The 13471-nt window shown below is 45.4% G+C and overlaps 1 protein-coding gene across 3 annotated transcripts in view; it reads right to left on the bottom strand.

Annotated features, from left to right (window-relative positions):
- Cdh26 (cadherin-like 26) overlaps positions 1 to 13471 on the bottom strand; it is a 56852-nt gene that overhangs the window by 27623 nt on the left and 15758 nt on the right. For 2 of the 3 annotated variants that reach the window (NM_198656.2, NM_001291189.1), the window contains exons 3-4: positions 9777 to 9938; positions 2169 to 2316 (exon numbers count right to left, since the gene is read on the bottom strand). In NM_198656.2, the coding sequence (NP_941058.1) occupies positions 2169 to 2316; positions 9777 to 9938 (310 nt within the window). Of the gene's footprint in view, positions 1 to 2168; positions 2317 to 4147; positions 4505 to 9776; positions 9939 to 13471 lie in introns of those variants that run through there. The other variant, XM_006500670.2, reaches the window with a different exon arrangement.

The raw sequence follows: 13471 nt of genomic DNA, 5'->3' as shown, positions 1-13471 counted from the left end.
AAGTATGTGTTCTTCATGTAGAAGGAGCAAGCTGTGACCAAGAAGGAAATGACAAACATATTAGCAGAAAATATTAACAGAAAACAGACACAACAAAAACCAAGCAATTAATTACAAAAAAGGCTGAGAAAGTGCTTGAAGGTGTTAACAGTAATAGGAAGGATGCACAGACAGCCCATGGCACACAGTTATTGCTGTTCTCCGTGAATATGTGATGCTCTCCAGTTCAGGCTCGTTTGCAGCATCCACCTTTTCTTCCCCAGAGATCAGGCTTCATGAATGCTGCCTGACTGCAGCACAACTTACCTGGAGTATGTTTTTCAAGTGCACTCTACAAAACATACTTTGTTTTGTTTTGTGTTTTGTTTTGTTTTGTTTTGTTTGAGACAGGGTTTCGCTGTGTAGTCCTGGTTGTCCTGGAACTCACTCTGTAGACCAGGCTGGCCTCGAACTCAGAAATTCACCTGCCTCTGCCTCCCAAGTGCTGGGATTAAAGGCATGCGCCACCACTGCCCGGCTACAAAAATACTTTTTAAAAGGCATCAACAAACAGTTTGCAGTAGGAGACCGAGATACCTCAGAGATTGTCCATAAAAAAACCTAGTGTACAAGATGTATAGAGAAGTGTTGTAAGTGAAATATTTATCATCACTATGTGTCTGTGTGATGGGGCATGCATGGCACAGAGCAAAGGGAAGGTTAAAGAACAGCTTCCTGGCCAGATACAGCTGTCTCCTGAGAGACTCTGCCAGTGCCTGACAAATACAGAAGTGGATGCTCACAGCCAACCATTGGACAGCCATCCACAGGATCCCCAATGAAGGAGCTAGAGAAAGGACCCAAGGATCTGAAGAGGTTTGCAGCCCCATAGGAGGAACAACAATATGAACTAACCAGTATCTCCAGAGCTCCCTGGGACTAAACCACCAACCAAAGAAAACGCATGGTGGGAGTCATGGCTCTAGTTGCATATGTAGCAGAGGATGGCCTAGTCGGTCATCAATGGGAGGAGAGGCCCTTGGTCCTGTGAAGGTTCTATGTCCCAGTATAGGGGAATGCCAGGGCTAGGAAGCTGGAGTGGGTGGGTAGGTGAGGAGGGGGAGAGGGGATGGAAGGGGGGTTTGGAAGGGGAACCTGGAAAGGGGATAACATTTAAAGTGTAAATGAAGAAAATATCTAATAAAAAATTTAAAAATGAGAATGAAGCAAGCTATTTCTAAGAAACATGAGTTGCTGATTTCAGATCTTTCTGAACGGATGAGGCCATACTGACTAGTACTTACAATGGATAGATTAAGAATAAAAACTCCACTTCTTAGTTTAAAAAAAAAAAACAAAAACAAAACAACAAAACCAGCTTCCTGGAGATAACTCTCTCCCTTCTCCTTTATTGAGTGCTGGGGATGGAACTTGCGGCCTCGGGCTTTAGCAACACATCACCATTGGAGCCATTTCACTGACCCCAAAAAGTTCTTTAACAACAAGGAAATATATACATACAGAATGAATGCATGTGTACTTTCTGCTATCATGAATAGTACATGTGTGAACATGTATTTACATTCATTTATAAAACCTGATCATGCATGAGCACACACAACACAAATTTTAGGTAACCATGCATAAAACACACAAAGAAAAAAAAAATACTACAACTTTAAAAGCTTCTGGAAATGCCGTCTATCTCCATATTTTTAATTCTTGAAGTAGTCCAAAGACTGCTTTACAATATTAGACACTGCCCTTGTTAAAACATAGATTCTTCTTCTAGAAACGTTAGTTTAGCATGTAGAGACTTAGTTTCTGAAGCTCAGATCCTAGACATCACTTTCCTGCCATTCTACAGATGGGATACTTGCAAAGCCCCTGTGAGCCTCCCACAGCTCCACCTCTGTCCCTCTAGGTGTGCCTCCGTTGCTAGGCAGCATTTACACACCAGCTCTCCAGATGGCCACAGCTTCCACATCTTGGAAAGACCAACACTGGCAGAGCGAAGACTTCTGTGGTTCTGGGCCTGCAACTTTAAAAATGTGAGGCGTGAAAAGTCTCCCTGGATGACCGGGATCAAAGTCCTCATCAATATCAAAGCAGGAAGGTAAAAAATAAATAAATAAAAGCCATCCAGGGCAAAGACAAGTACACACACAGTACCACACACCCCAACACACCTGCGGCTTGGCTCTCTTTCACACTGATGTTAAATTCCTTCTCAGGAAACTGGGGTGCATGGTCATTCACATCTCTGATTCTAATGTTGAAAATCAGGGATTCATCCACAACTTTCCCTGTGGATCGATCTACGGCATCAAAGTGCACCTGGGAAGCAGAGAAAACAGTGAACAGTGTTGCTGTGTCTACCTGAAGACCCTGGCGAAGGAGTTACTAATGCAAAGATGAGCAGTGCAGTCCCAGGGTAGGAACTGCAGAGCACCATGCACCATGTTGCCCCAGGGACCAAGCACAAGCTCCTGAAGACCAGATGCAAGCAGGCTTGGTGCAACTCCTCATTTGTTATCAAGGTCAAACTTGGTTTCTCCATTTGGATGGAGGTGCTGGGGAGCTGTTTGTGCAGCTTATCAGTGTTCTCTTGATAAAGGAAGACACAGTGAGCCTTGAGAACAGTAGTCATGTATGGGTTTGGAGTAAAGGAATGAATGCCCAGAGGAACCAGCACAGTCATTGACACGTTAGGCTAATAGAAGGTCACTGTCCTCCCGAGCCTCTCCAGCATGTCTAAGAATCCTCCCTTCCCAGAGGCATTAAACTAGTAAGTTAAGCTTGTGTGTGGAGAACACTTGGGAAAGCTGAGCAAATTCTATAGAAAGAAGTAAATAAAGGTCAGAGAAGATTATCAATGAAATGGAAAATGCTAAAACAGCTGTCGTGGAACTGACACTTGTCCTTAAAATGATTGATTAAATTAACAAGGGTCTAGAAAAATTGATGAGGGGGATGGGGCACAGAGGAAGAACAAGGGTGAAAGGGAATGTCAAGGGGACAAAGGTAAGAAGAGACATTACTACAGATCTTACATTTGTAAGAAAGGCCTAAACCCTTTCTCCTCTAAGTTTCGTCTTGTCAGAGAGAGTGCTTTGTCACTGCATCAGAAATGAAACCAGAACATGTACACACACACACACACACACACACACACACACACATTAGCACACACACATATGCACACATTCATGCACATGTGCATACTCATGTGTGCTAACACACATGTACATACATACACACATATGCGTACACACATGCACACACATGTGCCCATAATTTTTTTTTCAAAGAAAACAGCCTAAAAGGGCTATGAACTGTAAGAGTACAGCTCCATTATAGCCTGTCAATGGCAAACGTATGTTGATAATAGAAGCTTTGTGGTTCTCAATAAGGGAATGGGGAGTGAGTAGAGCCTAGGGGACTTTGGAGCAGGAAAGCTACCCTACAAGAGACTGTGATGAGGGCACCTTATCAACTCATGGGATGCAAAACACCAAAAATACATCTGGACAGGAAGTAGGCAAGCAATTGGCTTTGGTTGGTAATACTATAAAACCCTAGATCATTAGTTATAACAGAGACAACATCACTCAGGGCAAGATGCTGATCATAGGAAATTCTGGGAACTCCCTCCACTTACTGTTCTGTTCTTTCATAAGCCTGAAAATACTGTAAAAAGTACATCCCACTGATTGCAATATTAAAATAAGACATGATGACTACATAGCTCAAAATGTGCCATTAATTATAAAATAAACATTGGGTAAATTATATATATATATATGATATTTTATGATATCATATATATAATTATTGATCTGCCTGCATGTGAGAGAGATGTGTGTACATTTTTAGATGACTGTAACCTGCCTTTCTGCTGTATCTCCCTTACTTTAGAATGCAAGGTTTGATCTGCTAAAGGCTGGTAGGCTATAGGGACAGAGGCTACTGGGAGCCTGCAGGAATTCAGTTGCAGCAAAAGAAACACAGCACCCATGAGCTGCAGTACGGAGGTGCCCTCAAGCACAGGGCCACTCCACAATGGGACCTTGGTTGCAGGCACAGGATACTGCTAAGAGTGTCAAGAAAAGTGAGTTCCTTAAAGAAAGGGCAGAGGTACACAGGCAGACAGATGGACCCATCTTACCCTCGTAGAAGCCATAGGAAGCAGCCTGTGCCCTCTGTTCCAGAGAGAGGGTGATTGACTATTCAACTCCTGAAGGAGGTAGAAGAACCCAGCTCCAGCTGGATAGCAGAGCCTGAAGCACGTGTCTAGCCTTTCTCTTCTCACTGTGCATCTCCAAACTAGCCTGGGCAGCCTCAGTCTCCTCTGGTAAGGCTGACGGATGCTGCAGGGCTCCTACTCCTGAGCTACTCCGCCTCAGGGATTCTGGCAAACATTTTTAAAGTTTTCACAAGCAAATTGGCTCTCTCCCACTCTGTTGCTCCCTCGTCCTCCATAATTCATGGTAGCGCTGGCAGCTCTCTGCTCCTTAATCACCCTGACTTCTAGCTCTCAGACTGGGCCAACTGTAATCCTCCCACTTAAACAAGAACCATGTGTTTGTTTTGTGTTTATTATTTTATATTCCATTTATTATCCTAAAAGCTACATCTGAGACCTTTAGTTCTGACAGATGCCCGAGGAGCCTGAGTACTGTTTATTCATTGGCAAGATGCGAAGAAATTCCAGGCGACTCAGTCACAATGCAGAAAGGAAATACCACCGATGCTTTCTGTACTTGGAATGGTTTTCAGCCTTTTGTTATAACCCGGAGATTTACACCCTTGGATAAACAAACCATGCAGCACTTGCATGACAGACCGCCATATGGCCATTTGTAATTACACGCACAAGATCTATAGCCTCGCGCACCCAGGCTAGCAGAGGAAGCGTCTTAAATGCCCAAGGCACAACGGGAAATCAGTTACATGCATGACTTAGAAGTGGGTCAGACTGGTGGAGCATGGATGGTCGATACATAATTATTTGAAAGAGTGTAAAAGGATGGGCTGGAATGGGTGGCTGTGTCCTGTGAAACTGAGAAGATTTAAAATAAACAGAAGAGAGTCCTACACAGGGAAAAGGGGACATTCTTCTCTTTGTGAATCCATCAACAATTATACTGCAGTTCTCAGCAGATTTTTACAGATTTCCTTTAGGTTTACAGCATTTTTTTTTAATTCTTTTTTTTTCAATTGGATATTTTCTTTACTTACATTTCAAATGTTATCCTCTTTCCTGGTTTCCCTCCCTCCCTCCCGGAAACACCCTCTCATATCCTCTCTCCCCCACTTCTATGAGGGTGCTCCCCCATCCACCCACCCACTCCCAAGTGATTCCACACACACCCCCCACCTCCCAAACCCAAATTCTACATGCTTTGTCTAATTTTAGAGTTCCACCCCCTGGCCCTGTACTGGCTGGTTTGGTGTGTTAACTTGACACAAGCTGGAGTTATCACAGAGAAAGAAGCCTCCCTTGAGGAAATGCCTTCATGAGATCCAGCTGTAAGGAATTTTCTCAATTGGTGATCAAGGGTGGGAGGACCCATTATGGGTGGTGCCATCCCTGGGCTGGTGGTCCTGGGTTCTATAAGAAAGCAGGTTGAGCAAGCCAGGGGAAGCAATCCAGTAAGCAGCATCCCTCCATGGTCTCTGCATCAGCTCCTGCCTCCAGGTTTCTACCCTATGTGAGTTCCTGTCCTGACTTCCTTTGGTGATGAACAGCAATGTGGAAGTGTAAGCTGAATAAATCCTTTCCTCTCCAACTTGCTTCTTGGTCACTATGTTTTGTGCAGGAATAGAAACCCTGACTAAGACACACACATACATTCTCAGGTTGCATTGCTGCGCAGCATGCATGGGGGAACAGTATGCTTCTGCAGTTTCTCTTTGTAGCCTCAATGTGTTTCCTTGGTTTGTAGTGGTGTCCCGTCTTTCCCGTATCTCAAAACCAATAATCAGCACTTCAGAAGAGAAGTGGTGGGTTAGAGTAAAACATGCTGGGTGACATGTGGCTTATGCCACTTTTCACCCTTTCCAAGACTCGGACCTCACCTGAGGGTGATTTTCTCATGATTACAGTGCAGTTTGTCCTCATGCTTTGGAAGGTAGAACTGAAACCCATTATGGCAGGAGCCTGATGGAAGCTGCTCAGGCTTCTCTTCATGGGGTTTTGGTCACTGGTAAGCCCAAGAATCCCCGGACTTTCCCTGGCTGGTGTCACTCAAAGTCTCTGCCTCCATCTCCTCATAGTTTAACCACAAGTATTTGCTTTCTTCTGTGTCTAAATATCCTTAACCTTCTCCTCCTTTTTCTCCTCCTCTTCCTCCTCTTCCTCCTCCTCCTCTTCTTCCTCCTCCTCCTCTTCCTCCTCCTCCTCCTCTTCTTCCTCCTCCTCCTCCTCTTCCTCCTCCTCCTCCTCCTCTTCCTCCTCCTCCTCCTCTTCTTCTTCCTCCTCCTCCTCATCCTCCTCCTCCTCTCTCTCTCCCTCCTCCTCCTCCTCTTCCTCCTCTTCCTCCTCTTCCTCCTTTTCTTCTTAAGACATTAGCCAATCTGGTCCAGTATGACCACATCTTAACTTGATTGCACTGCAAGGTGTCATTGGTCTAATAAAGGACGTTCACAGCTACCATGACTGAGATTAAAGCTCATCTGTTTGTTAGGTGTGATTAGGTAGGTAGGCCTCCTGGACCTGAGAGAGAAGACTCGATTTTACCAGCCTGGTCCCTCACCTACTCATCCAATGTACTTATCTGAGACACTACCACATGAAAGGCCCTGCTCTTGACCTTAAATGGATGGTCACAAGGAAGGCCTGGGTCTTGCACCCCTTAGAATCCACACTCTGATGGGTGAGATGGACTTTAAAACCAAACACAAATGCACATATTCCAGAAAATTCTGACATTAAGGAGAAAGTGAATCAACATCACAGAGCAGAGGATGATGGGGTGGAGGTGGCAGCGGCACATAAGTTACACTCTGTGTTTTTCTTTGTGAAACTTTACAGTCAAATGAAAGAACTAGGTGGTTTGATTTTCCATAACATTTGCATATTTGCATGAATTTATATAAAGGACCATTGTGGGGGCTGGGGAAGATCACCTAGCTAGTAAAGTGTCTATCATGCAAAAAGAGTTGGGATCCTGAGGACCCATGAAAAAGCCAGTCATCAAGTCATGCATTTGTATCCTAACCTTGGGGATGTGGAGACAACAGGCCCTCCTAGCTAGCTGGACAGCCAGCCTAAAAAAATAGATGGATCTTGGTTCAGTGAGAGACCTTGTCTCAAAAAGTAAGGTGGAGAGTAACAGAGGAAGACAACGAACCTCCACATGCATAGAAAAACACATGGAAGTGTGTGGTGTGTGTGTGTGTGTGTGTGTGTGTGTGTGTGTGTGTTCTTCCAATGCAATCAAGTTAAGATGAGGTTATGCTAGTCCAGGACTGGCCAATGTCCTCATAAGAAGGATATTCAGACTTGGAAGAGGGTGAACAATTGGGGTTAAACACCAAGACAACTCTTATAAGAGACAACATTTAAGTAAGGCTAACTTATAGGTTCAGACATTCAGTCCATTATCATCAAAATGGATCATGGCAGCATCCTGGCAGGCATGGTGCTGGAGGAACTGAGAGTTCTACATCTTGTTGAGAAGGCAAACAGGAGAAGATCAGCTTCCATGTGGTTAAGAGGAGGGTTTCATTGCCCACTCCCACAGTGACACACTTCCTCCAATAATGCCACAGCTATTCCAACTAATAGTGTTACTCCCTGGGCCAAGCATACTCACACCACCACATAAAGTAAATGTAAAGTGTCTTTCATGACAAATGTTATCTTGATGTCATGGTATAACAAACCCCCAGACCTAACACAGCTGATGCTGTAATGGAAGTACCACTCAGACCTTGGGACTCACCATGCAGAAAGCACCACCTGCCAAAGAGAGAACAAAGACCTGATGCATCAAAGACCAGAGTCCTTGGAGATTCCCTGAATGTACTAACCTTTCTTTTGGCTTCTGTAGTTCTGCATCTGGCTAGCTATTCTCACTAACTGAGGGTTTTAACCCAGGATATGACTTGTGCTTAAAAGCCCACCCCAAGAAAGTCTTAGGACTACAGTGGGGTCCCAAATTCCAGTGTAGTCCCTGGCCAGCTAATAAAGACTTGCTATTGGCTTAAACCCATGTCCACGTGGTCTGCTCTGGAGATTACCTTATATCTGGCCCCTAGGGTGTGATGCATGCCCCTAACATACTACACACTTTTGTTCTAAATGATGCTTGGGAACTATTTGTGACTTTAACAGTGTATCCATCTCAACCCCAAGTTTCAGAAAATGTTCCTAGAGACCAGACATCTTGTCAAGCCTGTGACTTTCATGCCAGCTCCAATCATGTCATTCAAAGCATTTAAAGCAAACAAGCCAGGCCGACCACGCTGAGGCTAAACATTTGGTTCAATCTTGTTAAACCTCCTGCTGCTACTGTGCACCGGGCCCATTCCTGTCAGCACAGCAGCAGAACAGTAGCCCCGGCGCCACTTCAGGGCTCGTTAGAGATACTGTCTGCCTGGCCCTATCCAAATGAACAGAGCAATCTGCACAGTGAGTGCATGTGCACACCTGTGTGTGGAGGCCGGGAGGCCTACATCAAGTTTCTGCCTCAGTGTCTCCACAGTATTGTTTTGAAAGAGCGTCTCTCGATCGATTGGAGCTCACCAATCTCTGGCAAGGATCCTGCTGTCTCTGTGTCCCCAGCTCTGATGTGACAGTTGCACAAAATCTTCAGCTTCTAACCTGGGTTCCGGGAATCGTACTCAGGGCTCATGCTTGGACGGCGAGCACTCTGCCTACTGAACCACCTCCTCCCCCTCCAGCCTGCATTTCATCTTGATCCTCGGCGCTATTGTTTACTAAGAACTGAAAAGCTCCTCCAGTGTCCCTCTTACACTAATTTTTTCTTTTTTACTAACTCTGTAAATCGTGAAGACAGGGAGGCAGGAGATTGAGTGGCTGGAGAAGAGTCACAGGTTCAACTCTGCATCTGGTAGGGTTTGGGGAGAATTCCGGTGTCTTTAAACATGAGACCAAGCCTTCTGGTGACTTTAAGGCTTACATTTTGTTGTATGTATGTATTTTGAGGTTGCTAGGAGAACACTTCATAAATTACTTTTCTCAGAGGGTAAACATCATATTCCCACCCTGCAGGGGTTAACTGACAGCCAAGCCCTGCTCCTTAGCCACGAGAACAAAGAATGGCAACCTGTGTCCCTGGGGGAGTTGGGAACATGATACACCATGCTGTGACTTGAGGCCTTTTTCTTTGTAATTTTCTTTCCTGGTTTGAAACCCGAATTTCAACTGCATAGAAGTCCCTGGAGTTATAAAATCCCTGAGTCCACATGGGCCTGGTCAACAAACCTTCCTTTAGCAGCTGCCACCTGGGGTCTATGGGTAGCTGCTCTCCATACTCCAAATGTCACCTACCAGAAACCAAATTATAGCATTTTACAAATGGTCCCTTAATCTCATTGGGACAGTGGTCAGAAATCTTGTTGGGGGCCCCTTACACCCATTGTAGTAAAGTCTAAAGATGATTCCAGAATTAGTCATGTCCCACATGGACCTCCGTAACTTAACACACTGGGAAATGTACAAGCTTCCCAGATCCCAACAGAGTAAGCCAACAAGTGCTTACCAAGTTCAATACCTTGCAGGAGCTTTGCACTAAACACAGACTTAAACCATACCCCATTTTAGATACCATAAAAGACGGTGTCACTTCTCGATCGACAGGGCGGTGAACATATATTTTTCCACTCTGGTGATCTTCTATAGAGAATAAACCAATCTCTGGAAATTCGTCCACACCAGGTCCTCTGATTAAATATATCAGTGACACATTGTTTGACATATTATTGAAGAGCTGGAAGGAGGAAAACAGAAAAAAAAAATTAAAGGAATCTGAGAATAAACCACAGTGATCATCAAAAAGCAAGGCTAAGAACCAAGACATCTTTCAGGAATAGAAACAAGCCATCACACTTCCAAGAGGTTGCTAAGGGAGTAAAGGGCTTAGCAGAACCGTGGGAACAACGATACTGGGGCAGAGGACTGCAGAGCTGGCTCACTGTGGTTAAAAGTGCTCAATGTTCTTCCAGAAAACAAGAGTTCCATTTCCAGTACCCACACAGCTTGCGACTGCCTGTAACTCTAGCTCTGGAGATCTGATGCCTCTGACCTCTGGAGACAACTGCACTCATGTGCACAAACTTATACAAGGACACACACATAAACACGGCATTACAAATAATAATAAAAAAAAATGTTGAGACTGCAGAGCTGGCTCAGTGGTTGAGAGTGCCCACTTTCTGTTCTCGCAGAAGCCTAGAGTGTGGGTGCCAGCACCCGTTTCAGGACCTAGGACTCCAGTTCCAGTGGGAGCCTACTCCTCTAGCTTCCACAGACATCTGCACTGATATGCACCCACAATTAAAAATGAGAATAAGAGTTTTTAAACAATAAAGTAAAGATATAGGTTGCCTCGTAGACTAGAATAGAGAAACTGGGGATAGCACAGATGATTAGAGAGAAGCACACACTCGGCTGCCCGTCCCATGGCCTCGGATATTCTGCTCCCTTAGGAAGGTTGACCATGTGCCCTGTCAAGAAAATCTGGACTCGAGCCCCGGGCTTCCTTGCCAGCAGAGTCTTGCCCAACACCCGCAAGGGCCCACACGGGACTCCCCACGGGACCCTAAGACCTCTGGTGAGTGGAACACAGCTCCTGCCCCAATCCAATCGCGCGGAACTTGAGACTGCGGTACATAGGGAAGCAGGCTACCCTGGCCTGATCTGGGGCACAAGTCCCTTCCGCTCGACTCGAGCCCCAGGCTTCCTTGCCAGCAGAGTCTTGCCCAACACCCACAAGGGCCCACACGGGACTCCCCACGGGACCCTAAGACCTCTGGTGAGTGGAACACAGCGCCTGCCCCAATCCAATCGCGCGGAACTTGAGACTGCAGTACATAGGGAAGCAGGCTACCCGGGCCTGATCTGGGGCACAAGTCCCTTCCGCTCGACTCGAGCCCCGGGCTTCCTTGCCAGCAGAGTCTTGCCCAACACCCGCAAGGGCCCACACGGGACTCCCCACGGGACCCTAAGACCTCTGGTGAGTGGAACACAGCTCCTGCCCCAATCCAATCGCGCGGAACTTGAGACTGCGGTACATAGGGAAGCAGGCTACCCGGGCCTGATCTGGGGCACAAGTCCCTTCCGCTCGACTCGAGCCCCGGGCTTCCTTGCCAGCAGAGTCTTGCCCAACACCCGCAAGGGCCCACACGGGACTCCCCACGGGACCCTAAGACCTCCGGTGAGTGGAACACAGCGCCTGCCCAAATCCAATCGCGCGGAACTTGAGACTGCAGTACATAGGGAAGCAGGCTACCCGGGCTTGATCTGGGGCACAAACCCCTTCCACTCCACTCGAGCCCTGGGCTACCTTGCCAGCTGAGTCGCCTGACACCCGCAAGGGCCCACACAGGATTCCACACGTGATCCAAAGACCTCTAGTGAGTGGAACACAACTTCTGCCAGGAGTCTGGTTCGAACACCAGATATCTGGGTACCTGCCTTGCAAGAAGAGAGCTTGCCTGCAGAGAATACTCTGCCCACTGAAACTAAGGAGAGTGCTACCCTCCAGGTCTGCTCATAGAGGCTAACAGAGTCACCTGAATAACAAGCTCTTAACAGTGACAACTAAAACAGCTAGCTTCAGAGATTACCAGATGGCGAAAGGCAAACGTAAGAATCCTACTAACAGAAATCAAGACCACTCACCATCATCAGAACGCAGCACTCCCACCCCACCTAGTCCTGGGCACCCCAACACAACCGAAAATCTAGACCCAGATTTAAAAACATTTCTCATGATGATGATGGAGGACATCAAAAAGGACTTTCATAAGTCACTTAAAGAATTACAGGAGAGCACTGCTAAAGAGTTACAGGCCCTTAAAGAAAAGCAGGAAAACACAGTCAAACAGGTAGAAATCATTAAAGAAAAACAGGAAAACACATCCAAACAGGTGATGGAAATGAACAAAACCATACTAGAACTAAAAGGGGAAGTAGACACAATAAAGAAAACCCAAAGCGAGGCAACGCTGGAGATAGAAACCCTAGGAAAGAGATCTGGAACCATAGATGCGAGCATCAGCAACAGAATACAAGAAATGGAAGAGAGAATCTCAGGTGCAGAAGATTCCATAGAGAACATCGACACAACAGTCAAAGAAAATACAAAATGCAAAAGGATCCTAACTCAAAACATCCAGGTAATCCAGGACACAATGAGAAGACCAAACCTACGGATAATAGGAATTGATGAGAATGAAGATTTTCAACTTAAAGGGCCAGCGAATATCTTCAACAAAATAATAGAAGAAAACTTCCCAAACATAAAAAAAGAGATGCCCATGATCATACAAGAAGCCTACAGAACTCCAAATAGACTGGACCAGAAAAGAAATTCCTCCCGACACATAATAATCAGAACAACAAATGCACTAAATAAAGATAGAATATTAAAAGCAGTAAGGGAGAAAGGTCAAGTAACATATAAAGGAAGGCCTATCAGAATTACACCAGACTTTTCACCAGAGACTATGAAAGCCAGAAGAGCCTGGACAGATGTTATACAGACACTAAGAGAACACAAATGCCAGCCCAGGCTACTATACCCGGCCAAACTCTCAATTACCATAGATGGAGAAACCAAAGTATTCCACGACAAAACCAAATTCACACAATATCTTTCCACGAATCCAGCCCTTCAAAGGATAATAACAGAAAAGAAGCAATACAAGGACGGAAATCACGCCCTAGAACAACTAAGAAAGTAATCATTCAACAAACCAAAAAGAAGACAGCCACAAGAACAGAATGCCAACTCTAACAACAAAAATAAAAGGAAGCAACAATTACTTTTCCTTAATATCTCTTAATATCAATGGACTCAATTCCCCAATAAAAAGACATAGACCAACAGACTGGCTACACAAACAGGACCCAACATTCTGCTGCTTACAGGAAACCCATCTCAGGGAAAAAGACAGACACTACCTCAGAGTGAAAGGCTGGAAAACAATTTTCCAAGCAAATGGACTGAAGAAACAAGCTGGAGTAGCCATTTTAATATCGGATAAAATCGACTTCCAACCCAAAGTTATCAAAAAAGACAAGGAGGGACACTTCATACTCATCAAAGGTAAAATCCTCCAAGAGGAACTCTCAATTCTGAATATCTACGCACCAAATGCAAGGGCAGCCACATTCATTAGAGACACTTTAGTAAAGCTCAAAGCATACATTGCACCTCACACAATAATAGTGGGAGACTTCAACACACCACTTTCTTCAAAGGACAGATCGTGGAAACAGAAACTAAGCAGGGACACA

The sequence above is a fragment of the Mus musculus genome, chromosome 2 (assembly GCF_000001635.26).
Source record: "Mus musculus strain C57BL/6J chromosome 2, GRCm38.p6 C57BL/6J".
Lineage (NCBI taxonomy): Eukaryota > Metazoa > Chordata > Mammalia > Rodentia > Muridae > Mus > Mus musculus.
The sequence above is the reverse complement of the archived record's forward strand: the minus strand, read 5'-3'. Positions and strand labels throughout refer to the sequence as shown.